Source organism: Hyalella azteca, unplaced genomic scaffold, assembly GCF_000764305.2.
Source record: "Hyalella azteca isolate HAZT.00-mixed unplaced genomic scaffold, Hazt_2.0.2 contig4943, whole genome shotgun sequence".
In the NCBI taxonomy this organism is placed as follows: Eukaryota; Metazoa; Arthropoda; class Malacostraca; order Amphipoda; family Hyalellidae; genus Hyalella; species Hyalella azteca.
In genome coordinates this window covers 577,762-605,155 of record NW_025935151.1, presented here as the reverse complement: position 1 = coordinate 605,155, position 27,394 = coordinate 577,762, and the positions used below count along the sequence as shown (strand labels likewise).

At 38.7% G+C, this 27,394-nt stretch overlaps 2 protein-coding genes and 1 long non-coding RNA gene across 4 annotated transcripts in view; 1 reads left to right on the top strand and 2 right to left on the bottom strand.

Moving 5' to 3' along the window:
* Nucleotides 1-1,667: 1,667 nt before the first annotated feature.
* LOC108680105 lies at nucleotides 1,668-3,802 on the bottom strand. Its single transcript, XR_001931406.2, has 2 exons — nucleotides 3,723-3,802; nucleotides 1,668-3,368 (listed from the first exon to the last, which is right to left on the bottom strand). It is a non-coding gene; the product is annotated as an uncharacterized LOC108680105 (long non-coding RNA).
* An 8,492-nt stretch (nucleotides 3,803-12,294) lies between these two features.
* On the bottom strand, nucleotides 12,295-21,506 carry LOC108680104 (protein disulfide-isomerase A4). Its single transcript, XM_047880197.1, has 12 exons — nucleotides 21,338-21,506; nucleotides 20,828-20,963; nucleotides 20,302-20,504; nucleotides 19,867-20,024; nucleotides 19,314-19,442; nucleotides 18,640-18,862; nucleotides 18,214-18,347; nucleotides 17,531-17,690; nucleotides 16,889-17,054; nucleotides 15,627-15,833; nucleotides 14,632-14,851; nucleotides 12,295-14,119 (listed from the first exon to the last, which is right to left on the bottom strand). The coding sequence occupies exons 4-12, from the start codon at nucleotides 20,008-20,010 to the stop codon at nucleotides 14,069-14,071; spliced, it is 1,434 nt and encodes a 477-aa protein (XP_047736153.1). The 5' UTR covers nucleotides 20,011-20,024; nucleotides 20,302-20,504; nucleotides 20,828-20,963; nucleotides 21,338-21,506; the 3' UTR covers nucleotides 12,295-14,068.
* A 5,295-nt stretch (nucleotides 21,507-26,801) lies between these two features.
* The window catches only part of LOC108680112, a 65,636-nt gene continuing 65,043 nt past the window's right edge, over nucleotides 26,802-27,394 (top strand). For both annotated transcript variants that reach the window (XM_047880195.1, XM_047880196.1), the window contains exon 1: nucleotides 26,802-27,106. The gene's annotated coding sequence lies outside the window, so the exon portion shown is untranslated. The remainder of the gene's footprint in view (nucleotides 27,107-27,394) is intronic.

Below are 27,394 nucleotides of genomic sequence, written 5' to 3'. Positions count from 1 at the left end.
AAGACTGAACATATGCTCCTGCATAGCTTCGTCTAGTCTGTTCTTGAGCGCGTCCATACTCGTCTTATTTTAAGCAAAACAGGTGTTACAAATCAGTTTGAATCACACGGTGACGTCACAAGTTGATGTCACGACGACCAAGGTGACATCACGAGTGTAATAAATAATAATAATAGTGGAATAATAGCTACTCTACGTTCAATATTATGAATGTAAATCATAAATCTGTACTGCTAATAACATAATAATTTTGCAGAATTCCCACCGTTAGCAACGCAATTGAGCGCAGTTTGCACAGTATTATTGTGATCAAAGCCTTGGAGTTTACCTTTTTCGTGCTGAAAAATTGTAAAGGTTGTTCCTGAGACATATCCGCCACATCCTTCAGCTAATCACAAGTGAAACTACTGGTAAGGCCTTTAAATATGTTTACATATCTTCTCTTTACTAGAAATTTTCTTGAAACATATTTCAAGAAGGTGGTACAATTTTCTTGACACAGCCTACGTACTCATTTCGGTGACTGATGACGTAGCAAACTACATAATTAAGGAGTAATTTCTAGGAATGAAAAATGAGAAAATACTTTAAATGCAAATCTAAGCGCATTCAAGATACTCATTTTCATTTCTTATTGTAATAAATTTCGTTGAGCTTATGGTGATAATTTAATTTTAATAGTGGAAACTCGAATCACAGTTTATATAATAAAACAAAAATTTGTAGATTGATAAGGCTTTCCAGCTGAATTATTTAACTTCAAATATTTCCGACAGTCAACTGGATAAATGTTGGCTATCCGGCTATAAGATCACATTCAAAGAATAATTTAGAAAGAGGAAAATTAAATAGAGTTGAGTTGAATGAGCTAGTACATAAATGTAAGCATTTTTTTCAAAATAATGCAACAATTATCAAAGATTTGGTCGTGAATATTTTTTCGATTCAGTCAATTGCACACCTACAAAATTAATATAGAATAATATTGAAAACAATTGCACAAATTCATGTCTACATGATTGACCAGACATTTTGTTCTACAAGTCTCTCATTTGCCTTCATTATTTCAAATTGTACGATTTATGACAAATATTAATTGTCCTTCAAACCTTACATAAAACTTCAATCTATTTTGCGTCCCTTCAAAACTTCGATCAATTACAGGGTATATAGATGTGTGGCAATGATAGCGTTTTTCAACTATTCTAATTCTTTTATTAGTAGTTGCTATTGAACCTTCAACACATGCTTTCTCATAAAATTTTCACAAATTATATGCAGTGTTCCAGGCTATTGGAGCAAGTCGTCCTTATAAGTGAAAAAGTGTTTCAAAGCAATTAGAGCAATCTAATTCCTTTGATGCGAAGTATAGTGCCCCAAGCTATTGGGGTAAGTCATCACGTTTTTGTATAGCTCATTTAGCATGGTAAAGTTGAACGTACTTCGCGAATTTCGCGATCTTGATATAGGCAACGTTATGCGACCAAATGATCAAATTTACCTAAGCAACGTAGCTGCACGAGTATAATTTGGGAGTCGAATTAAAAAATATACGACGAAATTCAAAATAACTCGATATTATAATATGAAAAGGAAATATGGCTAATTCTGCTGTAGTCTACATAACTAAAATAGTAACGAATACATTTTGGAAAATTAAAAAAAAAGTCATGCTACATCCATGTTTTGAATAAAGATATAATCATCATATTCAATATACTAGTGAAGTTTTTCGATCACGATTATTGGCTGAGGATAAAATTTACATGAATGAGCGGGAGCGCTGCCGAGCCTAGACATCAAGACGTTCAGAATAAATCTAGGACGTTGATCAACGTGAGCTGAAACATTTTTAATGCTAACATCAGCAGAATAAGGCAAAGCTAAGGCACAATAAGTGGTAAGCATCGTGATAACTAGCAGCTTAGGCTAATTCAAAATCCCATTGCCCTGAAGGTAAATTAATTTTCTTAAAATGGCTACCAAATAGTAATCTCAGGTGCTATACTGGCCTCAGATCGGCTTGAGCTAATACTGGCCTGCGGTCGCTCCGCTACATTTAGACATAAATTTACACCCTGGTTAGACATAGATTACTCACTTGTGTCACGGCTTCGAAATGCAATGAAAAATGCTTTGAACAAGCTGAAATATATTCTATCAGACAATGCTTGCGTGAGCACAAAGTTTGTCATTCATTATAAAAAATACAGTAAGCAAATCAAAAGAGTAATGAATTCTACCCCAGTAAGATCCTAGCACCAGCACATCCAGACCCATTTAGGAAAATAACTTATTTAATCGAATCCCACAGTTGTGGCTATTCGTAGTATTCGTGGCAGTATCCACAGTAGTTGGACACTGTGGATATTTTGGACACAGTAGTTGCACAAACAAAATTCTTGAATTGTAAGCTGATAAAAACATTATTTACTTTATTGGCACATAACTAGTTAATGACCTGACCAAGCAGGCTCCAAAACTCAAATAAAGGAAAATATGTCAGGCAAGTATGATGAATAAGACAGGTAAATCGATAGCTAATTATTGACCAAATAAATGATAATCTCAATCGTTACTACAGAATAATCAGGCACTATTTTTTAACACTTGAATTCTGCCAGGCCCATAACGAGCTTTAGATTCACGCTTACGGATGGCGGTCTCAGTCGGCCACAAGCTTTTTAATCTAACACGACACAGGTTGGCTAATCTCACAAAACTAAATGTTCTCGCTCCTATACTGGATGTCAACTACAAGGGTTTTAAGTATAATTATATGATTTTACGCTAAAGGCACCTTATAATAACGAAATATGTGCGCGAAACGGCGGCTGGAGCGTGTTAGAACTACACAGGACGCGTCCGGTTTAAATTCAGAGCCTCGGTTCTGCTTCCAACTTCACGGGAAATACTCTGAGTTGACGAGAAGTTTTTCTTTTTCGTACCCTACCCGCTAATATTTATTTTATAAACGCGACAACAAGAGACTGTTCAAGTTCAGAGCCGGGCCAAATATTCTTGCTGTTATTTACGCCTAGAAGACGACGTGCTTGGATCCTGGGGTCTCAGCAACCGACTTGGGCAGGAGCCGTGCAACAGGGGCGCTGTAGGCGAAAGGTGTAAGAAAAGCAGAGACTTGAGCGACTGGGGCGATATCGGCTACAGAGTAGGTTTTAGCGAAAGGCACGACTCCAGAGTAGACTGGAGCGAATGCGCTGCATGCTGACGATCTTGCTGCCAGTGTAGTATTGCGGGAAGGCGTTAACAATGTTGCTGCCGGAGTAGGAGGATGGCTGTTGCACGGCTGAGTAAGCTTTAACCGGAGATGCTCTCACCACAGCCGCGAGAGCGAAGAAAAGAATGACCTGAAGAAAAAAAATAAATTAACAATGCTTCTAGATTCTTAATGGCACTAGCGGGCAAATGCAAGGCATTGGGATAATACATATAAGGTGTTGCCTAAATATTTTCACAAATTTGGAAATAGGATCTGTAATTTAAGCTACATCTAACCACAGCACGACGTCAGGAATAAGCCCAATCAGCAACTCATGACACTGTCTATGTTAATAAAAATCCTATTTAAATAACTTCAACATTCAATTTAACACTAGGAGAAGGATAAATTGCATTCTGCTGTCAGTAAATTCATATTTATAATCTAATACAGCCTACCCAGGAGCTGTCCTCATAACAAGTACGAGGGACGGAGCTCTCACCTTCATGGTGCCGGAGTTGTGTCGGGGCGCCGTGTGCTGGAACAAGACAGTGAGCTGTCCTGCGCCTCAACCAACTTTATAGGCCCCCGCCGGCCCTCTGTCCCCTGCCCTCGACGCCCCCGCCACGCAATCCCGACAACTGTCCTTGAAGTTTGTAACTTTTTATTGACTACTCATTCCATGAGTTAACTGATGTAACTCTCTCTTACGTAGAATTAATTAAAAAGGAAGTACAGATTACAGTACAATATTTTATTTAGGTAAAATAATTTTCACGTTTCGTGTTGAGATTACGAGATTACTAGGAATTCGAATATGATTTGTTTATTATTATTTTTTTTAATCCTGAATCTGAGATCCAGCGGATATTCTGACTCTTTAAATAATTATTATGAGATATATTATGAAATTTACAATTTCACGGACTTGTTCTAAAGGAGCTCGTACTTTCTTAATATAACAATGAGATGAGAAACAATCTGAGAGAAGCATATCAGTGCAATACTCACTAGCTAATAAAAAAGTCAAAAAATTTTTAATTGTTCATTGAATATCATAACTGTCACTGCAAAATTGAGCGTCACTGTTATTCTTGCGGCAACCTCACGGTGTCGTCGCGGTAGCAGGGAGTGGCCCGAGTTGTGATAGTTTTTTTCGGCGCAAACGACGCCGCTGAGCTGCTGTTGTGGGGTGAGGCAAGAGCAGGTGCAGTCCATGGAACACCTTAACCTTGTCTAAAAAGTCCACCATACATTGATGTCGTGCAATAGTCAGATCAAGCCGTCAGGGTGCGATTGATTTTGGTTAGAAATTAGATACCTAGGCCACCCACCACAAGAGTCGGTCTGGCATCGTGAAAACTCGATCTTTGCTAAAATTTATCCCAGACCACAAAAAAACATTTTTCATGGCTTCATTAACTTAAAAATTCCCTAATTGCTCAGAGTCCCAAAAACCTTCATCATGCTTAACGAGTGGTAGGAGATCCAAAGTTCTTGAGTGGTCACCAGAAATAAGCAATGCATTTTGTAAACTTGGAACAGCTTACCAAATGGAACAGGATCTTGAACATGCTTAGCCTGATAACCGGGAAGAAAACCACCAAAATAAGAAACATGGGTTGATGTCTCTGGGTATGGTGCACGTGCATATCTGGTACAACTTTCGACTTTTCGACCATTCCTATTTGATATATCATTTTCTTTACATACCGATCATCAGCCACTTATTCATTTGCTCAACATGAAGATCATATGTTTTGATTAACCAGGACAGTTGAGGAGCTGTTGACTTTGTTGACGTGCAGGGCCACCTCAACTTGGATGCTGATGCATTGTCACGTATTGGCGTGAACAATTTTGACATTGTTTACGTGCTAGGCCACCTCAACTCGGATGACGATGCATTGTCAAATGTCACGTATTGGTTCAGCTCACTCCCCCTAATGTTCTGCACTGCCTCGCCAGCGCAGAACAGTATACAGCCTTTGTTTCTTGTCAAAGCTCTACCTACCTCTTCCCTGAAAAACACCTTATCGCCGCTTACTGAAAGCCGCTTACTCTTAATCTGTAACCGAGTGTTTACAGCACTTTGGAAATTTGTACAATTTTAACTCAACTTTATTCAGTTTTTAACTTTTTTAGCTCTTGCATTTCATGATGGCTGGTCGGAGAGGAAAAAGATTAATTGAAAAGGCCTCCAGTCCTGTTAAACCAAATGGCAAGATCAAATCGCAACATGGGGGAGGGAAAATTTGTAAATTTTGCAAGCAGATTTCGCTTAACGTCAATGACGCTACAGTGGCCTGTGATCGTTGGGGGGATATTGTGATCAACAATTGTGCAAAGTTGAGCAAGACAGACTGCTCGGTTATTTGCAGAAACGAGACAGTATACTGGTATTGCCGGGACTGCCAACAACCTGTGCTTAGCGCTGTAAAAAACGAAAAGATGGTGAAAGAGAAGTGTTCTGCTAGTCAATATTCCCTGTTTTTAAGGCTGAAATGGAATAAACTCACAAGAAAGAATTGAGAAAGGGAGCCGAAATTGAGGAGAACCACAAGAAAGAGTTGAACTTGAAGAAGGTAAACGCCGCAAAGAGGTCATTTCTGATCTCGCCAGCGAGAGCACTCGTGAACTGCTGGATAGAGAGAGAAGACTTAACATTGTTTGGTTGAACGTTCCCGAAAGCAACTGGTTTTGATTGTTTGCATAACTTGAATGAAGTGCAGTAGAGGTGTAGCTTTGTGGGTTAGAATCTCTTATGGGGCCCAACAACTCAAGTTATCAGCAGAGCATCTATCAGCTAGAGAATCAGTGTGGTGCGAACTTTCTCTCAAAGGCAAAGAGAGCCTCCTCATAGGCGTCGTGTATAGATTACCAAATAGTTCCTCTGATAATTAATAGTTCCTCCTAGAGTTTGGAAACGTCGTGTGGTCACCAAAACTTGAAAAGGACACAAATTTAATAGAGTGTTCAAAGACGTGTAACAAGGATAATTCCGGGTTCGAAAGGCAAGTCCTATGAGGAAAGATTAAAGATTATGAAGCTTCCAATCATCAGTTATCGTCGTGCGTGGGGACCTCATTGAAGCATACATAACATAACATAGTGATCTCGGCGCTGAAGTGTAGGCCTGATGTGGACTGTCGCCGATTCTTTTCCTTTTCGTGCCTTGTTCACAGAAGATCTAAAATCGTGTCATTTGACCGGATCTTTTCATGACTGACGATAGTTTGAAATAGCTACTCGACTTCCACCGGGTTCGATATGGTGCTAGGCATTTGTATGCTCATGGCTTATACCCCATTTATGCCTGGCGTCCTACATGTAGGTCAGCTAACCATCAAAAGTTTTTTGTTGCTTACAGATGATAGATAACTAATATACGAATTGTTGCCGATTGCATGTTATTCAGTACTCTTTCCCAAAACTAGTTTCAGTTGCAGATTAGAGATAGCATATGGAGGTTGTCACACAGGAGCGCTCAAATTATGTACATTCATTAGTTCACCTGAAAAAGCATGGCGTCACCAAAAAAGTAAGTTATGCCAAATGTAGGAATAACTGTTTTGTGTCATGAGGTGCATATTCTTTTAGTATAATAGCCTGTTATTAGATAGAGAATAGAGATATATCAAAATATTCAACACGTGAGGCATGAGGTAATACTAAACAACGGTGTCCTACATGTAGGTCGCTAGGCATTGAACGAAACTAATTGTCACAGGAAGCTTTGTTCAGTACATCCATTTATTGGAAAAACCTTCTGATTTTTTTTGCTTTATATCGTAATGTACATATTTTTTCATGCATATTGATGTATAGATGCACTATTTGGAATCATTGTTTAGTTGCAGAGGGCCATTCATGGGTACATTGTGTGGAATTTTGTTTTGTCAGATAATTGGCTTCTATCTAAAATGTCTAACTTGCACTCTCAACACACTGCCGAATTTAGACTAATTCAGACTTTAGTTCATAAACTCATAATGTCTCTGTTTTGAAGTTATTCACTAAGAGTTAAATTTTACAATGTTACAATAAGACTCACAACTAGTGTGAGTCTTATATCAGCCTTGAAAGAGATGGGACTGAAAGGAAATGGCACAGTCAGAGAAAATAGGACCGAGAAGTGTCCTCTCATTGATGTCAAAGAGATAAATAAAAAACCACGAGGCTTCCATGATTTCAGAGTCGACGATAAATACAATATCATAATCTGTCGATGGAATGACAACAGTGTGGTATCTCTATGTTCAAGTGCTGTTGGAATTTACCCCCAAACCCAGACGACGCGCTTTTCAAGGCAGACAAGACAACGGATCCAAGTAGAGCAGCCAGCAGTCGTAAAATTCTACAAGTCAATGGGTGGTGTAGATAGAATGGATGAGAACATATCGAAGTACAGAGTGTCAATAAAGAGGTAAAAAATGGTACTCGTCCATTGTGTCATATCTCATCGATGTTTCTATGAACAACGCGTGACTTCTTCATAGAAGGAATAAAGATGCTGAGAAGCTCGATCTGCTAGCATTTCGTAGACGAGTTGTGTCTTATTATGTTGAACACTACGCAAAACCTCCACAGCCAGGTTGCAAAGGCCATCCTGCTGATATAGGAACAGAGCAACAGTTTGACAACGTCAATCATTTTGTCATTCCTCAAGACAAGCAGACGCGCTGTGCACACTCACCAGAAGACTACAACTAGGTGTGAAAAGTGTGATAAAGGATTACACGTCAAGTGCTTCAAAAACTTCCACAAAAAGTAGATGTACTGTAGAGTCTTTCTGTTGTAGAGCTTAATCAATTTTGTGCCATTTTTGTTCCGTAATGCCTAGCGTCCTATATGTAGGACGCCTTATATTTTATTATTTCCAACTGATTTTAATGAATAAACTGGATAAATTACTTAGTTGTGTCTCAATGAAGCCATTTTATCAGGTTTTTCCTTGTTCAAGCTTTTTTTCTTACCTTCGGCATAAATGGGATACAAGGTCCCAGAACAAAAAGATTACTAGAATTTGAAACAAGAACCAACACCAAGGGCCACGGTTATAATCTAAAAAACTGCGTTGTAACACATCCATGCGACAACATTTCTTCTCACTTCGAGTCACCGACATGTGGAACAGCCTCCCTGATAGCATCGTTGACGCTCCGGGTATGAACGCCTTCAAGAACAGACTAGACGAAGCTATGCAGGAGCATATGTTCAGTCTTGAAATGCCTAGCACCTTAATTACGGACCAGGTAATTATAATTCCAGCAGCTATCTCAATCAATCGTCATTTATGGAAAGATCGGGTTCAAAAGGCCGGATCCCTTGTGAATCAAGTCACGAAAAGTACATGAATCGGCAACAGGCCATGGGTCTATTTTTTCAGTGTTGAACTGCCGATAATTCATTTCTATTCTAACCTATGAGCATGAAGACTACGCACCTGTCGAGAGGTCTTTCTCCGTCGCATACCTGAAGATTGTTGGGGGAGGAAACTTATTGTTTTAGCAGTCAGCACTGGAATCAAAGATCGAAAAAATGAAAAAGTACGATTTTACTCCAGAAGGCAAAGTTGGAGCTTACTTCCCTATGTTCATCTTTCACCGCAACTCAACCGGCTCTCCCCACACACGAGTTTACGTACGTCGAACTCGTCTACTTCAGCTCTACTCAACGCCGGGCTACCTAATTGGCGGCTGCCACTATCGACCTTACATTATGAGGGAACTTTGGAGAACAATCGTGCTAAGAACGTAATTTTATATCCTTCTCTGAGTCGTTTTGAATTATTTGTAATTGCATCAAAACTGAGCGTGAGAATAAATATTCAATGGAATTTAGCCTTCCTTCTCAATGCTCAAAAATCTTGCACCATGTATATAATGCGACTATATAATCAAAGTCATTAGGAATGATCGTGCACGTTCCCCAAAACCCACTAGACAAAAAGTAGCAAAGCAAGAAAATGTAGCCATTTAATTTTCGAATTTTACATAAATGTCAAATTTTCCAGTAGAAACTATACCATTTAGAGGTTATGATAATTTTCTGATTTTTGACTCGCGAGTTTTTCTTGGTTCAATGGTTCCCCACCATACCTGCCAAATCCGCGTACGTATGGGAACCAACCCGGGCCTGCCACTGCTGGGCTCCGCTTGCCTCGACTCGGGTATTACTTCGCCACGGCATTACGCAGTATGATTAGTAGTAGGGGGGGAGATTTTTAGCGCTTCAGATCAACTTCGTCTATTTCGCGCCGAAGGTGCAGTTTTCGGTGTCGCAGGTTCAGGTTTCTTCGTTGGTTTTAGGCTCGCAGCCTGATCCATCTGGTCTTGGGTGTATTCTTCTCTATTTCCGAGGCGCAGGTCCAATCCGTCTTCTGTCGCTTCATCTCAATCAGGAATGTGCTGACACGAAAGTGGTATTTTGTGGGAGGTGTGGGTCTTTTCTAACCTATGTCACGGTGCCGTGCTAGATATCCGGCAGCAGGTTACACTCGATTAGATATTGTCTAAGGTTGTCAGTTCTAAAGATGCTTCAGGGAACTTCCCTCAACATTCTAGACACTAGACAGCATTTCATTTGGGCTGAGAGCAGTGGTGTTAGGGTAGTAGTTATGCCGGGTATCACTGTGGCTCGGGTATTCCGCCATAATATGCAAAACCGTCAGTTGTACCAAACAATCATTGCAATACGGCATTGGACGGCGTTCGATCAGGTAGCTGTGAGGGAGGCGCGTGTGGCCGATACTTAGTCTGCACAGTGCTAATCCTCCATCTTCCGGGATTTCTGGTATGACGAACTCCACGCTTGTACACAGTCCTTAATTGTTCTTAGTTTGTTCCCTCTCACGTTCAGCCACTGTTCCTGCCAGATATGGTGGATGCTTGCCTTGATGAAAGGGTAGTGGTCCCGGCAAGGTACCTGATCACTATAGTTCCCCTGGTCTGATGAGGCGGCGTCTACCGTTGCCTCATCCGCCCTCTCGTTGCCTCGCACCCCCACGTGTCTGGGCACCCAGCCGACGCTCACCGCTCTCCCTGCCCCCGCCAGGCACACCAGCCCGGTCAGGATCTCACGGACGATAGGGTGCGTGCACCACACTTTTGCGTGCACCACGTATAAACTCTCAGAGCCTGCACCACACTTTTCGAGTCTATAAATATGGTAAAGTCGTCTCCGGGCAGTTCATCTATGAGGCTAAGGGCACAGCTGACACCGACGAGCTCAGCGGTGTAGATTGACGAGCTTGAACTGAGTCGTTTTGACACCGCCGCTGCGCATCCCACTGCGCCGTTCGTCTTAGAGCCGTCGGTGTAAATATGCGTAGGGTTGGCATGCTTTGTAGATGCATGGTTGAGAAAGATGTTTCTCATCTCGGTTGGGTGCGTCCTTTGCTTCAGTGGGTAGTTTTGGTCCGGGCCGAATGTGTTGCTGGGGATGCACTATGTAGGGGTATCCTCAAACGCAACTGGTATGACTTCTATTACATGAGCCTGCGTTGTTGCAAGCAGTGTGTCATAGTCTTCGGATGACGGGATATTGTACGGAAAAGGTTTGGTTGGTCTCGAGTTATTACGCTGCGCCATGTTGGGGAAAGGGGTAATTGCTTGAGGCGGGCTATCATCTGTAGTGTGAGCAGTATTCGGCGGAGATTAGACTCGTCAGTTTAGACTTTAGTGACTATTTAGAATTTCTGTCCAACATTTGAAGTACTGTTTGTATTAAACTTCTAGTCATCGAGAGATAAAAATAAAGTGGCTCCAAAGCCATCAGTGGTTGGTTGACAGAGTTACGAGCACATGACTACTTTGTGATATACAATAGGAGACCAGGAAGGGTACATTAGGAGTATTATGCAACCTAGCCGACTAGGACCTGCTAACCAGACTCGACAGTGTAAGGGCCCTCTATGGTTGACCAAAAGAATGCACGGATGGGAATTAAATCGGATAGGAAAAGTAATACTCAGCAAGGAAAATTGATACTTCTCATGTTTTATTAAAAAGTGAAAAAGTTTGCCGATAACTTCCATCACACGTGCCATGGAGCTCAACGTAGCTTACAATTTGTGTGTCCCCTGCCACCACAAGTGGAGTTTTTGCATTAGCGTTTCCAACTGCGTACAATTATAACCTCATCTACATCAAAATAGTTTACTTGATTCCAAAATTAAAAAAAGTGGCAGAAGAGAGCATTTGCTATGAATTTAATTCAAACTAACATACATGAGGAGGTGAGGATATGTGTTGGAGCAAAATGTAAAATCTAAAAATTTACAAAAAATATTAACCACATTTCTTCACAAACCAAACGACCATGGTTAACCAGGAATAAAATTTTCCATCTATATATAATTAACATAGACGAGTAAGTGCATTGTATTGCGATTCCGGTGCGTGTCATATTAACCGAAGCCTCAGAGCGAAAGAATCAACAGAGCCTAATCGACGAACCTTTCGAGGAAACGGGATTCTCGGTGCCACATTAAGATTTCTAAATGAAGAGCGACCGAGCGAGCAAAAGAAAGAAACTAAGTAACAGAGGCGTAAAAATATGTAACCTAAAATAATGCCTCTAGCTAGTTTTAGAACTTAGAAGATGTTATTAATTTTTATGCTCCATCACAGAGCTTGCGTAAGTTTTACTTAATTCAGAGTGCTTCTCAACGATCCCCCGGGATAGCCAAATAGCCAAAATTACTAGTTAATGTTTGTCTGCTATTTGGAAGCAAAAAATGAATGTTTGATATCAATGCAAATATGCGAAATAAATTACCCAGACTTAAATTCTGAGTTTTGAATATTCTACGAGTTAGCACCAGTATTAAATACCATGTTACATATTATCCATTCAGAGAATGCCAAGATGACTCGGTTAATGGCTTCCTCCCATGTGTTATTCGCCAAGGAACGACCTAAATATCAATACTTAGTAGACTGCAAGTTTTTGCAGTTATTAAATTAATCTTACACAGAAATACAACATAAAAATTTGATTCCGTATGGATAAACTTAAATAAATAAATTACAATAGGAATTAGTTCAAATTCAAATGCCAAGGTCGTGAATTGTAACAATAAATTTGGCCTAAAAACAGCGAATATAATGAAAAAAATTTGCGATGATGCAATCAAATTAAAGCTGGCTAATTTGGCAGTGAAAATAACGATCATATTTAAGTTTCGTGGCCGCCTGCAAGCACAGTACAGTAGTTTGAGCAGATGATACATCACAACGACTAACATTTAGTCACATAACAATTGAAATGACAGTTATTAACCAGAGGCACGTGTGTATTAGTAGCTAATAACGAAAAAAATCATCACATTAGTGAGAGACAATCAACCGCAAAAAAGGCTTGGCGAACATGTATGCCAAAAAATTAGTGAAATTTCTCTAACTACAGTAAAACGATCACGGGTTATCGATGTAAATGCTCACAATGCAATTGTTTCAATGTGAATAAAGCAATCAAGAGCAAAAATACTATTTTGGGCTGCATAACAACACAAGGTAACTTTGCAGTAAAAATAAAACTAGCGTAGTTGCATAGCCCAGTTTCCATCAAAAGAAAAATCAATGGACGAAAAGGAATGTAAGAGACATTTTAGAGAAAAAGTTATTCTCTATGGAAAGATCGTGGTACCGTACACACGCACTCAAGGGCATTAGATAAATGCTTTTAAGACAAAAACAGTGAAAACGCATTGAGAATTTCGAAACAGAGATGCTTCTTTGCATCAAACACACTGAGACAGAATAAATGCTGCATAACGATTGGGATTTGAGAAATAGGTCCCGATTGCAGGGAGTCCCCAGGTAACGAACAAGTTCCGTTCCAGGAGGCTGTTCGTCGTAGTATATTCGTTCGTATGTCCAAAGTAGGGCGAGCATACGGTACGTTTTGGTTACGGTACAACCGGCTATACTGTCGGACGCATCGGTAAAAACAATACCTGCACTGCAGCAAAAGCACTGGTAGTTTTTAATGTGCTTGAACTACCTTCAAATACTCTGTATAGATGAAATAAAATTTACGGTAACAAGTACAGTACAGCCAATAATAGTACACCTCACTTTACCATTAATGGGACAGTGATGGAGCGAGGGAGCTATTGTTTACGACGCCTCACTGTACCAATAATGGTACAGTGAGGTGGTACAATAGTGGTACAGTGAGGGAGCTATTGTTTACGACATGCAACGCGCCGCACATGTTCGCTCCTGCTGCTGCCGCAGCTCGGAGGGTATGCAAATTATCCTTATGGACAGGCCTTGGAGTTGTGGACAGCTTTGTGCGTAAGTACGAAGTTCGGAACTCGGAAGTTCGTATCCTGGGGACTCGGTGTACATTTCAACAAACAGTGAAGATGAAGTCCAACGAATAATTTTTGATGAACAGTTAATAACCTAACAATCAGTTTGGTTATTAAGTCTCCAAGCGGATATTTAGGCCACATTCTACTCAGATCAAGCCTAAATTTGTAAATTATAGGTCACAGATAGTAGAGTGAACTTATCCTTCAAGAAGAGCGCGATTTCTCTCCAATGTAGCGTCGAAGAGAGAGACGAAAGATGTGAGCGGCTTTATACACGAAAGAAATTATCAACAGCACTTGATATTTTCAACAGAAGTAGGGGGTGAAGGTGAGTTGGGTTGAAGGTGAGTTCATGTTGAAGCCAAATGGCTTCAACATGAGAAACGTTTCCTCTCTGCGTAAAAGAACACACAAATTTCACACGTGCATTTTTATAGCAGGCCGCTGAGGCGACGCAAGATTCATGAAGTGAAACAAAGAAAGACTGATAACGTAGGGTGGTCATGATTGTCGTTACAGTTGAGTTATAGTTCGTCCTTGCTCGCATGAGAAGCACGTTGCTGCAAGACAAACTCCTGCAAGAGATAAACATCATGGTAAACAATACTTTAACAATTATAAAAACTCGAAAACTGGGACATGATGCCTTGTAAGTTGTCCTTGCGGTTGTCCCAATTAAAATTTTCATCCAAGAGATACAACATTTCATATGCAGGTAATCTGGATCAGTACTCTGAAACTAAATTCTCCTTGCATTATGCGAAGTTAGAATCATAAGAACAATAGTTAGGTCTCTACGCCATTGAAATGTTTTACATGTAAAGTCATCTCGTCCGGCAGACGAGGTACATTAATTAGAGGAGGGTTAAAATGGGATTTGAAGACTAAGTCTTGTGTATGAAAAATTTTGGTAAATTAATAAACAAAATAAAAGTAGGAAAGAAATTAACCATGGTATCGAACATCTATAAACCAAGTAGTATAGGTAGGTATGCGTAGTAATTGTAAATTTTAATAATATTTACAGCAACTAAACTACAAACAAGTAAAATGAATTATATCGGTGTTAAAAAGATTAACCTCTAACCTTAAGTCCCGCCAAAGTCCTGTCTCCTTCGAAAGGCACAGGATTCTCCAGATCCTTGGCAGAGACGTAGTAGATGGTAGGGAATCCTTTGACGCCAAACAACGTTGGTATATCATTCGCAGTAGCGTCAAACTTTCCAACAACAACGTCAGGTTGTGACGTCGCCAAGTCTTTGGCCAGTTTCTTGTATTCAGGTTCAAGTTTCTTGCAGTGGCCGCACCTGAAGGATGAGAATTAAAATATAGGTTAGGCATATAGTACCAATAAATTTTCATGGTAAATATAACAATCCCCATTCAAATTAACTACATTCAGATGTACGTTTTTAGCGGTCACCACAACAGAAGTGATGGAAAAGTTAACATCCAATTCTCAATTTCGGGCGCTAAAACAGATTAGTTTATACATTGATAAGAATTGCATGCAAACAATAGTACATTCGCTTGAAATAAAGAGACACCCAAACATATTTGCAGATGACGACTCAACAAATTTTTCAGAAATCTTTTTCAGGCTAAGAAAATAGAATTAACATCGTAAAAGAAAAATAGTCCAAATAATGTGAGTATTAAAAGCATTCATTCAGAGCTGTACTGCGGTAAACTCAAGATCTGGCCATCATCAAAGTTTATGTAAGGAATAACAGAATAACGGCATAGGCTGGAATAGCAGTCACCGATACCGTATTAGACAAGTCTCAGGTGGAACCTTGAACATTAATGAACAAACAAAAGTGAAACTAAAGCATATTTTTTAGCATTACAATTCTTGATGATCGCAAAATGGAAGCAAACAATGATTTTTAAAAACAAAAATCCATTAAAGCAGGTATTTCAAAGGCTTGAGTATACGACACGAGGCTTAAAGCTGGATTAGATATTAGGGATATGTTAAAATATAGATAACTTGAAAAATAAATTCTAATTTACATGAAACGATCCATGATAAATAAATTAGACAACTAAACCGTATATATAATAGCCCCAACTCCATACCAAGGAGCATAGAACTCGACGAGGTAGTCTTTAGAGCCGCTCAGCACGGTTTCTTCAAAGTTGCGGGCGACAAGAACCTTAACAGGTCCAGTTTGTTTCTTGGGTACAGGCTGCGACCTGAGGTAGGGCTTTAGCTTGCCTGCTCTGTACTTGGTGATGAACTCTTCTAGTTCTTCCATGTAGTCTTCGTCAGGCTCCATTGCATACCTGTTGACAAGTGACATTCAAAGCATATAAATTAGCCGCATTTATTCTAATAGCTGATTAAATAGCCCAAAAAGCTGAAAGCTCAATCAGAAAATACGCTAAAAAGGAAGAAAACTTGTTCAGCCGACACAAAATCAATTAAAAAAAAACAGTATACAGCTGCAGTTCTTAAGGAATGTAGCTCAATAATTTCACAACTAAATAAATAGAGGTAATAATATCATGTTCACTTTATTCGGCAATGTTCTGAATCAAACAAGCTATTACTTTTAAGGTAACAAAATCAAATGATTTTCAAGAACCATTTCCAGCTAGATGATGTTATACTTTCCTTTCCTTTACTGCTGTTCATTTGAAGAAGTTTTGCATATTTACTTGTGAATAAATATATTACATAAACATTCAACGAGGAAAAAACACAAAGGAAAGAAACATTCTGTAAATACAAAAGATTTTGCCAAACACGAAAAAATATAACAAGTACAGAAAGCCTTCCACTAACACACAAAAAAATGTTACAAGCACAGAGAACTTGCCACAACCACGGTTGCGTTCCACAAGAAGAGTACCGTTCATCAAGCACGACAATACTGAAGTGCACTTCATGATTATCATCAGAATACCGTTCCTCCAGCACGACAATGTTGCAGTGCATTTTATGATTTTCATCAGAATAACTTACTTCCAGCACGACAATGTTGCAGTGCATTTCATGATTTTCATCAGAATACCGTTCCTCCAGCACGACAACACTGCACTGCATTTAATGATTATCATCAGAATACCGTTCCGCAAGCACGACATAACTGCAGCGCATTTCATGATTTTCATCAGAATACCGTTCCTCGAGCACGACAAAACTGCAGTACATTTCATGCTTCTCATCGGAATACCGTTCCTCCAGCACGACAATACTGCACTGCATTTTATGATTATCATCAGAATACCGTTCCTCCAGCACGACAATACTGCAGTACATTTCATGCTTCTCATCAGAATACCGTTCCTCCAGCACGGCAATATTGCACTTCATTTCATAAGGTGCAGCTACTCACTTCTCGCGGCCAGTAAAGATGGCAGCGTTGACATCCTCGCCAGTCTCGCCGAGCCCGACGCTGGTCATCTCGTCGCTGTAGGCGTCCTCGTTGCTCATGGCGAACGTGAACGCATCGCGGTGCTTGATCAGCAGCGGCAGCAGCTTTAAGCGCAGATGCTGGGCAGCTGTCAATAAAAATATATTCAATTTTACTTGTTAAATACTTGAAATGAGTATTCATATATTCAATATAATTATATTTTTCTTATTTTTCAAAACACACATTGGCATTGTTTATTGCCTTGATACCAATTTGTACATTAATATTCCTAATACTTGTAATTATAAAATGAATGCCATAATGTATCATGCCAATTCACGCAAGTAGACGTCAGGCTACACTTGACAAGTGCTACAAGTGCTAATTGAAAATCCTTATGTCGCTAGTGTTCACTATTATTGATGAAAACCAAACAATATGTGCTTCTTGCAGTCTTTGATTTGTAGGGTTTTATTAACACATGAAAATTACGAAGCTATTTTGACCGCGCTAGAAAGCTGTGGTTCAGTTTTATTATTAAAATGGGTAGTCTTTGTTAAAGACCGACTCCTGAAGTGCAGTGGCGACTCAAGCGGTTGAACAACAAATCGTCAAGCTCACCACCAATATTTTCATGTGAGAAGTCGACGCCAGAGTAGACGACGAGCAGAGGACGTGCTGAGTACAGCAGCTCCTGGTTAGCGGCCGTCCGCTCACCCAACAAAGGCACGCTTTTACTCTTTGCCCAGCTCACCAGGCTCGTCCAGTCCGAAGTGGAGGCCTGCAGTAAACATTATATTCAATTATTGCATCAAAATATTTAGAAACTTGAATAATCGATAACACATTTCAAAATATTTTATTACAAAAACATAGTTCAACAGACCCGAATGAAAACATCAACACCCTTTAATGTTGATAAATTTGTTCCGTTGTCTGTATTGAGTGCATGAGAAGTTTCTGAAGTTATTAGGGTACAAGACACAGCAAGGAATGAAATGGTTTACAGAAGTGTCATCTTCCACTTCCTGTAATGTCTCGCCATAGGTATACTTATTTCTTACAGGGAAGAGTTTGAGAAAACCAATTCAAGGTTTTGAACACCAAGCTTTAATCACTTAACAATGATTCCTAACTGACAATTTGGGTTGAAAAATAATTCCAAGACTGAATTCTAGACTGACAACAGACTAGCAGATTTACCAGTATAGACAAGACCGTCTAAAAGCCCTAACCAAAAACTACTCAATAAGCCAAACCCCTAGTCATAGTTTTAGTGGTTTTATGCTGTGTATGGTGCATACCTCTGCCATGACACGTATTTTATCCTCGTACTGAGACTGGTAAATTTCTGGCATGATAACCGCCATAGTGTCCACGGGAATACCATACATTGCGGCAACGCTGGCTTCGAATGTGTGCACAAACTTCAGGTCTCCTAGAAAGTAAATGCTTTGATAAGCATAACACTTGTGCGACAAAAATTTTCATGTGGAATGAATGCACATGCATCAATGATACTAATGATAAATATATGAATCTTTGAACTTATAAATGCCACACACTAATTGAATGTTGTAATAATTGAATTGAAATGAATTGAAAAATTACACATGGAAAAGAAGTGATTACTCATATATTCAGAGAATGAACTCAGATATTCACATGCCTGACGCCATATTTCTCCTTCATGTCGTTATCAGGCATGTGATATAGGTATATTAATTAACCTCTGAGTGTGTTGGCGGCAGTGATGAAGTTCTCATAAAACTTGGAGGTCTTGTCACTGAAGTAGCCGAAGATGGTGGGGAGGTTGCGCTGGACGGCGTTCTTGGCATTCAAAGAGGTTCTGAGGTCCTCAGAAGGAAGCAAAGCCATTTCCCTCATGTAGGATATGAAGTGATCAGCACCTCGCCTGCCTTTGTACTCAAAAGCTTGACCATGACGAAAAACCTGCATTGAATTAAAATTTTATTGCACATTGTAATGCTTATAAAAACTGACCTGCTGCAGTTCTGAAGATTAAATCTAATGTAAATCCGCAAAAAAGTAACATTTCAAATTATTTCTCTAGAATTTAAAGAAAAAATTGTGTTTGATTTTCTATACTAAATGTTATAGTAATATTAGCTAGTAAAGTTGTATATGAATCAACATAAATAGTATATCAATAAAGGTTGAATACTCTGTAATTTGTAGGTTTTATGATGAACACTTCAGCGCAATAGATACAGTTATAAAAGTTGGTTAACTCAGGATAATCTTTTAAAGTTAGGAAATCGTACAAATTATTAATTTTTATGAAATTGTTAACCTCTATTCATAGGTAAGAAATATTTCCATTGCCTTACACTGCAAGATTTTGAAGTTAATCATGCACAATAATGAATATTTGAAGACTCACTTTCAGAGTTGGGTAGTCAAATACACCATATGTCTTAGCAATATCTGGGTGTGACTGTGCATCAATTTTGGCAAGTGGAATGCCATCCTTGAGGAGTGTTGTGGCAGCAGTGCTGTACTCGGGGGCCACCTGATATATGAAATTCATACATTAACAATACAGCTCATAAAAATTTAATTATTGTTAAATCAATTAAATACTAAACACATCATGTAGCTCAAGATCTGGCAAGAATTGTACACTCCCAGGTAAGAGTTAATTCAAAAATGCAAATTTAAGAAATAAATGTATTCAATTTTACTGCAAAATAAAATTTTTTCACCAACTTCAAAATCACAAGTCCTAATTCATCAAAGACCAAGACATAAATATTCTCAAATGATTGATACAAACACATAATTTTTAGTTGACAAGTATGAGGCCCTTTTAATTGTTTGCTTGTGCAGGCTTCTGTTTCAATACAAGTAGAAAAATAATAACCATATTAATTTAATTAAAAGATTTAGATAGGCAAACAACACAAATTTCTGATTTTAATAATCAGGATAAATACCTGTTGAGAAGCCGCATTGGTAGGGGAATAGAAAATCACAAGCATAAGAGGAGCAGCTTTAACTTTCTCATCAAAGTCTTCAGCAACGAGCTCAATGACATCCGAAGGTGGTGGCTTGTAGTTGGGATCACTTCTCCTCTTCATGTACTCAACAATTGCTATTAGGTAGAAATATGGTGGCATTACCTTTATGGAGGTTGAAGGGCTTTAAAAATTTGTATGCTTGTGTAAACTGTAAAGTAACCTAAAGGCTAGTTAATAAATAGTAGGATGAAAAATATCTGTTTGCAGGCTTCTATTGCCAAGCTGCTGAAATTGCTAGCTTGTCTCAATGACAAAAAAAGCAGCAAAATGTTAACAACAAAAAGTAAAGTTGAGTCATTAATATTATAAATAAGATGAGTAGATCTAAAGAAAGGATAATCTAAAACCAACCAGCAGTGGTTCTTCCTCCAGGGTAATCTTCAACAAGTTTTCCATCCTGAAAGTACTTTATGGTAGGGTAGCCAGTGACCCCATAGTGCTTGCTAAGAGCACTCTCTACTGTTGCGTCAACTTTAGCAAGATAAAGACCATCTTTCCTAAGCTGTTGAGCAGCTGCAGCATAGTCAGGAGCCAGGGTCTTGCAATGTCCACACCTGTTATGAATCAAAATTTTACCAACACATTCTCAATAAAATTCTTAACAGAAGTATCTTTTACAGTTCAATTAAGGATCATTATATAACTGTATTAGTAATGTAAATTTTGTCCATGTTGACAAATAAAAAAATCCATCAATTTGACATAATCAGATGCCAAAGGAAGATCAAACTAGTTGAACAAAACCTTAAAAACTATATGAGAATAGATATTCTGGTCTAGTTTATATATTCTCTGTTTTCAGCCTTGCAAACAATTTATTGACTTGTTGATCAATTTCATACAACAAGACCATCCATCCAAATGCCATAAGACCAACCACGGAGCATAGAATTCCACTAGCAAATGTTTCCTGGTAGCAATGATGCGTTCAAAATTGTCAAAGTTTAGGACAAGGACTCCATCTTCTTCAGGAATAATCAAATCAGGTGCAGTGCCTTAAACCACAGGGATATCTGAAAATTATTAATTGCAATGAAATTTTATAACTTATTTCCAAAATCAATGCTGCTCTGAATATACATCAGCATTGAAGGAGTGTTGAAAGTAACCTTCATGCATATTTTATCACATTAAATAATTGGGTCTCCAGATACATACAGTTATCTTACAATAATTATGACCTATGTAGATTATCCACAAAACAACAAAGAAAATGTGAAATCAATCAAGCTTTAGGCAATTCAAATATTTGTACAAACATATGTTTTTCATGGCAACAGCAAAAAAATCAAAAGGTAAATAAAAAACACTTGGTGAGTGTTAGGATCAAATTAATTGTGAATCAATTATACATATTCTTGGAACACCTTATCAATAACTTACATACCTTCTTCTGGAATCAGAGGTTCAGAATTTTCAATTTGGTTTTCACTGGCATATACTGAAAAATTAACATTTAATGTGTATAAAAGCAAGTACATTAGGCCACTTAGGATAGTGAATTTGTCCACAATCATGATGAAATTCCAATTGAGGCACTCAACAATTCTGGAAAATTCAAGACAAATTTTAGGAGACAAATATATGGATTTTTATTAATTTCATTCTGGAAAACTCACGTCAAGTTTGGTAACTCCCATACCTGTCATCATTTGACTATTTGTCTTAGAAAATGCCTTAAAACTTGCCATTTTGCATCAGTCTTTGAATTTTCACTTTCGGGGGAAGGAACATTGGGTTAAAAAATGTGCTCTAAAAAGTTTTGCAGCTGTGACTGCTGCCAGTCACGTATCATTAATACTACTGCCATCAATTTTTCAGTGCGAATGGATAAATATTTAGTACAAATGTTTCATGTTTTTGCCATTTCAGAGCATTCTCTATTGATTAGTTATGTGACAAAACATATCAGGGTTGGCAATGATTAAATCAAAATGATTAAATCATGTGATTAAATCACTTGATTTTTTTATAAAAAATCATGATTTTTTTTACTCTTTTTATTTCTTCATATATTTAAATATATTGAGTGGCAGTCTTTAATTTATATTGAGGTATTGTTATTCATGGTTTAGTAAAAATGTACTATAAATGACAAATTGGTATATGAACTTGTTGCCTTTAGTGTGTATTAGGTTCCAATAAATTGAATGTTTTTGGTACAGAGGCATCAAGTGTGCAACACATTGTACATAGCTAGCAGCTTAGCTAATTCTTATAAGGCTATAAGTAGTCTTTAACTATTTGACTATTTGTTATATATTGATTACAATATACAATTTAAATGTGTTAGCTAGCTTATACCTGTCTCTTATACACATCTAGATGTGTATAAGAGACAGTCCCCCATATAAAAAACGAACCAGACCGAAATTAAAAAAAAATGATGTTAGAGTCGATAGGCCTGGTCTTTACGAATCGAATGGTATATGTCTCATTGCTGTAGCTTGAAAACTGTAGGAGGAGATAGATTTGCCGTGAGAGCAGTATGAGGTTTTCAGTACGGCCAAAAGACTGCCGGGCGGCACGTAAAATGACGTAAAAGAGTCGTAACGTAGCCAACATAGTGGCAAAGCAGAGAGTTTTTTAGACTCTTCCTCAAGTTCATTCTTGAGTCCTATAAGTAGACCAGCAAAGTATCATGGATACCAGCATTATCATACATAAGAAATTGGGTTAAGTCTTGAGTAAATGAGGAAATTAAAAATGAACTGATTCTAAAAAATCTCTGGTTTGTCACTATGGATACCAGAATTATCATACATAAGAAATCTGTTAAAATCTTGAGTAAATGAGGAAATTAAAAATGAACTGATTCTAAAAAATCTCTGGTTTGTCACTATGGTAGCCAACATACCAAAACTAAGCCTTAAAAGTAAGAAAGGAAGGTGTAGAGCGAGTGGCTGCCACCTTCCACCTTGCTGTCATGATAGGCACTGAATCTGAAAGATTGCGTTGCATCCCACAGTATATGTAGTCACGCCTCCTATTTATTGCCTTAGCAATTAGTGAAGGCCCCCCCACCACCCCCCATTCCATGGGGCGTGGTGAACGTAAAAATGGAGGTAGAGAGATGATTCTGCCACCAATGGAATCGTCAGAAAGTAAGCTTTAAGATGAGTAGGTATGAGCACCGCCTGCACCGGATAATGCCATGATTGGCCACTTTACGTCAGGCGTTTTTTTTAGTTTGTCCAGCCCGGTAATTAAATCCCATAGACATTTGTTAAAGGGCCTAAAAACTGCCCTTCTTTGGGAAGCTGTCACGAAATCATTTTTCGACGTAGAGGGATGATTCTGGCACCGTTGGATGCGTCAAAAAGTAAGCTTTAAGATGAGCCCAAAAAGTGGAAAACGCCAAAATTGAAAATTTTAGCCAGGTCGGTCCCCTTAAGTTATGAGAAAAGCTAACACTGTTTGAAATAAACTAGTGCACAATTCAAATATTTTATATCCATTCACTGCATTTAATTATTTTATATATAGTCTTATAATTGTAATAGGTAGTTTTGTGTCTAGTATTAAATTCACATATTTAAAGATTGAAATTAAATATTTTAATTAGAATACTCGTATTACGGTGGAAAATCTTTCTAATTGCCTAAAAGGTCAATACAATCTCAACCTCTCAATATTCAAGGTTGGGGCAGAACCGATTGAGCAGTTTTGAGGTAAAATAAAAAAGTAATGGTAATCGATACGTTGATCACCATTCACAGAGCACAATCTAAATATGCTTGCCGTATGAGCGCCGCGGACTCTCCAGCTCCGACTCCAACCTCGTCACAATAAACGTTACGTGTCACTGGTACGTCACCGAACCTCATTGGCCACTAGGAACAACAAACGTGGGGACTGGGGACTGTGAGAGCAACAAACGATGTTTCTGGAATCATTTTCGTTGTAGAAGTTACGACCATTTCCTGTCAATGACAGACGTACGACTTTGAATAAAATTAGTTCTGGACGTTTTCATATCAACTGTGTAATATTTTAGCGTTTATATGTCTGTAGCACATGAAACTGAACGGTAATAAGGTCGGAGCAACCAGTCGTGCCACTCTAATCAAAACGACAGTCGGAACTCGGAAAGTCAACTGTCTTCAGCCTCAACCATGTTCTGATTGATCTCTCCACGGATCATCTTGTTATGTGTGAAAGACTGAATACTGATTGTAGACATTTAGTTGTGAAGCAGACTGATTGAATTTTTAGGTAAAAATTAAGTGACCTGTAAAAGGTCTCGAGCTTATTAAATTTCTGATATGCAGGAACATAAGTGCAGAAAAATTCTGTCTAACGATCATGGTTGAATTATGTTATATATTAGTTCAAGCATCCAGGAAATCGCGAAAATTCAAACGGGCTCGACATCACCTTTAGGTGGTCAGGAATCTATATACCGAGTTTCATTGAAATCGGTCCAGTAGTTTCGAACATATTCCATGTACGATTAATTTCTTGAGTCACGGCCGTGAGACCGGCCGTGAGACAGGCCGCGTAACGTATTTTAAATAAAAAATAATTCATGTAAAAATCTGTAATAACTCCTGCGGCAGCGTATCGATAATTAATACTCACATTCCAAAATTTATACAGATCCGTTAAGTATTGTAGGAATTATGAGTGTCCCAGTTGCGCGAGTCCGCTGGCGAGTTCGCAGGCGGGTCCGTGGAATCGTCGATTGAGTGTATTTTCGTCCTTGGACCACACAGGTCGTTCGACCAGATTCTTTCAAAAACTGGCGATAGTTTTAAATAGCTACTAGACTTTCGCTAGGTTCGTTATTGTGCTAGGCATTTCAAGTCGGAACATATGTATATTTTTCCATAGCTGTATCTGGTCAGTTCTTGAACGCGTTCGTCGATAACAGAGGTTTGGAAGCTTCTTAATCTTCAATCTTTTTTTCGTAAGACTTGCTCTTCAAGCCTAGAATTACTCTTGTTGCACGTCTTTGAAAACTCTCAACTAAATTTTGTCCTTTTTCAGTTTCGATGACCACACGGCGAGACGGCGTTTCCAAACTCTAGGTTCAGGCTCACAACTGCAACAAACAACAGCTTCATCGTTTCTGCATTTAGGAACTCGTAAGAGCGTCTGATCATGCAGTCCAAGAAGTTAATTGGATTTACAAGCTTGCGTTTCAATATGCCTAGAAAATTTCAGCTCATTGTCTACAAAAAGTCCTAAATCTTTTTCAACACTAGACTTTTCAATCATTACTTCTCGTTGCAATCATGTCTTCTCATACTATAATCTTGCTGTTTGTTGTTCTTGCCGAGGTAAAGTACTTTTCCTAACTTTGATTCGGGCAAAGTCGGGCGAATCTGTTGGTTATAAAATGTACAAATTTAGGCACAAAACAAACAACAATACATTAGGACATGGATAAAATAAAAAATGTAACGATAAAAATAAAACCAATTGAAGAAGAAACCTTCCCATATATTTAAACGAAATGAACTCACACTGTGTAATTTATTACAATAACAACGTATTGCCTATTTCAAAATAAATATAAACAGAAAGCCGGAACGAGATGTGCAGCCACAACCACGGCCACAACGGTCTTGTGTAACCTTAATTTTTTAACTAGACTGAAACGTCTAAAAGCGCTACAGCATAGCATAAGGTGCTTGTACACGGGGATAGTGCAGACGGCTAGTAAATCTGGCTAGTGTCGGTCGCTTGGTGACTATCCGGCTAGTGAGCCTGTACACACGAGGAGAGTATAAGGTGCCGCTATCTTCTCGTTCGCGCCCGCCAGCGAGTCGTTAGAAGCCGTCGAGTGAGGTCTGTGAAGATGAATAGTGTGATCACCTTCAACAACTCGAGTCTGTACGTCTTTTTTATACTCCATATTCTAGCCCTTAAAAATACAGCGTCGGTAATAACTACCTAAACCCTGACTAATAAGGTCTTCTTTCCGTTTCAAAATACTCGTTTCTCTCTTCATTTTGTTGGAGTAACCATCATGGAAAACATTATACTTTAATTCATATTTTTGGAATATTTCAAAGAATAATTGAATATCGTCTGGAATCCACTTTGTTGGATTCCTCTTAGAAACATTATCGTTCAAACAAGCCATGATTCGCGTAACCCAAGATACTTCACAGGAGCGGCACAGATGCTCTCACCATGGCTGCATCAGCGCCACTAGCCACTTATCCACTCTCCAGCCAAGATATCAACACATCGTTGTCTCTCTCGGCCGCGCCTCGGGCACTTGCCGGCGCATGCCTCTGAAGCGGCTGAACCCCTATACACGAGGCTAGTAGCGTGGACAGTTCAAGCGCCGGATGAACTAGCGGCTAGTACTATTCCTGTGTACAGGCACCTTATATAGAATAGAAGTGTCGGCACTGAAGAAATCGGCCCATAGCATGATTGACCCATGGTTGAACTAGTAGAGTTCAACCATGTGATTGACCAACCCGCTTAATTTGATTTTATACTCGTATAAAAATAATTAATACACATAACTGGAAATATTTATTGATGTAAATGAAGGATCCAAGTTGGCTTGATGAAGTAGTTTTTGTACGAGAATTTGAGAGCATTGAAATGGAAGTTGGCGTTCGTAATTTTAGGTTTATGTACAGATTGAATGTAGCTAGGCAGAGGGAGTTCCGGCATAATGCCAATTTTGTAAGTCAACTTTCATAATCACTAACAATTAATCTGAACAGTCCTGTTTATACCATTCGTGATATCAAACTTAAATCAGCGTAAATCCTCAGAAAGTGTATTTGTACATGATTTTTTAAGTGTAACCACCGAGATTTTATTAGAATCCTGAAACTTTGAACATGGCTTGCCTTGTCACCTCAAGTTGGATTGGTGACCGTTGGCGCTACGATTGGTTCAGTTGCAATCTTGTCGTCATGGAGTGTGGTTGTGACGCATGATCCATGTGTACTAAAAGTGCCAGTATGATGACCTTCCTGCATATCCATTAAAGTAAAGAATACATCAATGTATATTATTGATCTCCGTGTTTGAAACAATAAGAAATACCCATTGGGTTCTAATTGTCTTAAGTTCGTTGTATCGAATTTAAGTTCATAGACCTGGAGTCTGGACTGCTGGTCGCTGGGATATTCATTTGCCCCAACGACTGAAGACTGGATGATCCGTTGCTTGAGCCTCTGAGGTAAGCTGCTGCTCTTGAAAAAAAAATGATATTTCAATTATTGTCTCTACCATTTTCACTCTTGCTCTGATAACGACGTCCAGTAATAGTTGGCTTTACTATTGAAATAGCTATTCATCATATCGGACATCCATCGAAATTTTAGGTGAAGTCTATAATTACTAAATTGGTCATTTGATCGGCCTTTATCGGAATTCGGAAGAAATAGATGTTTTATTTTATTTACTTAGTTTAGAGTTAGACTTGAATGAATTTATTTACCTATAAGAAACCTCGATCACGTCATTG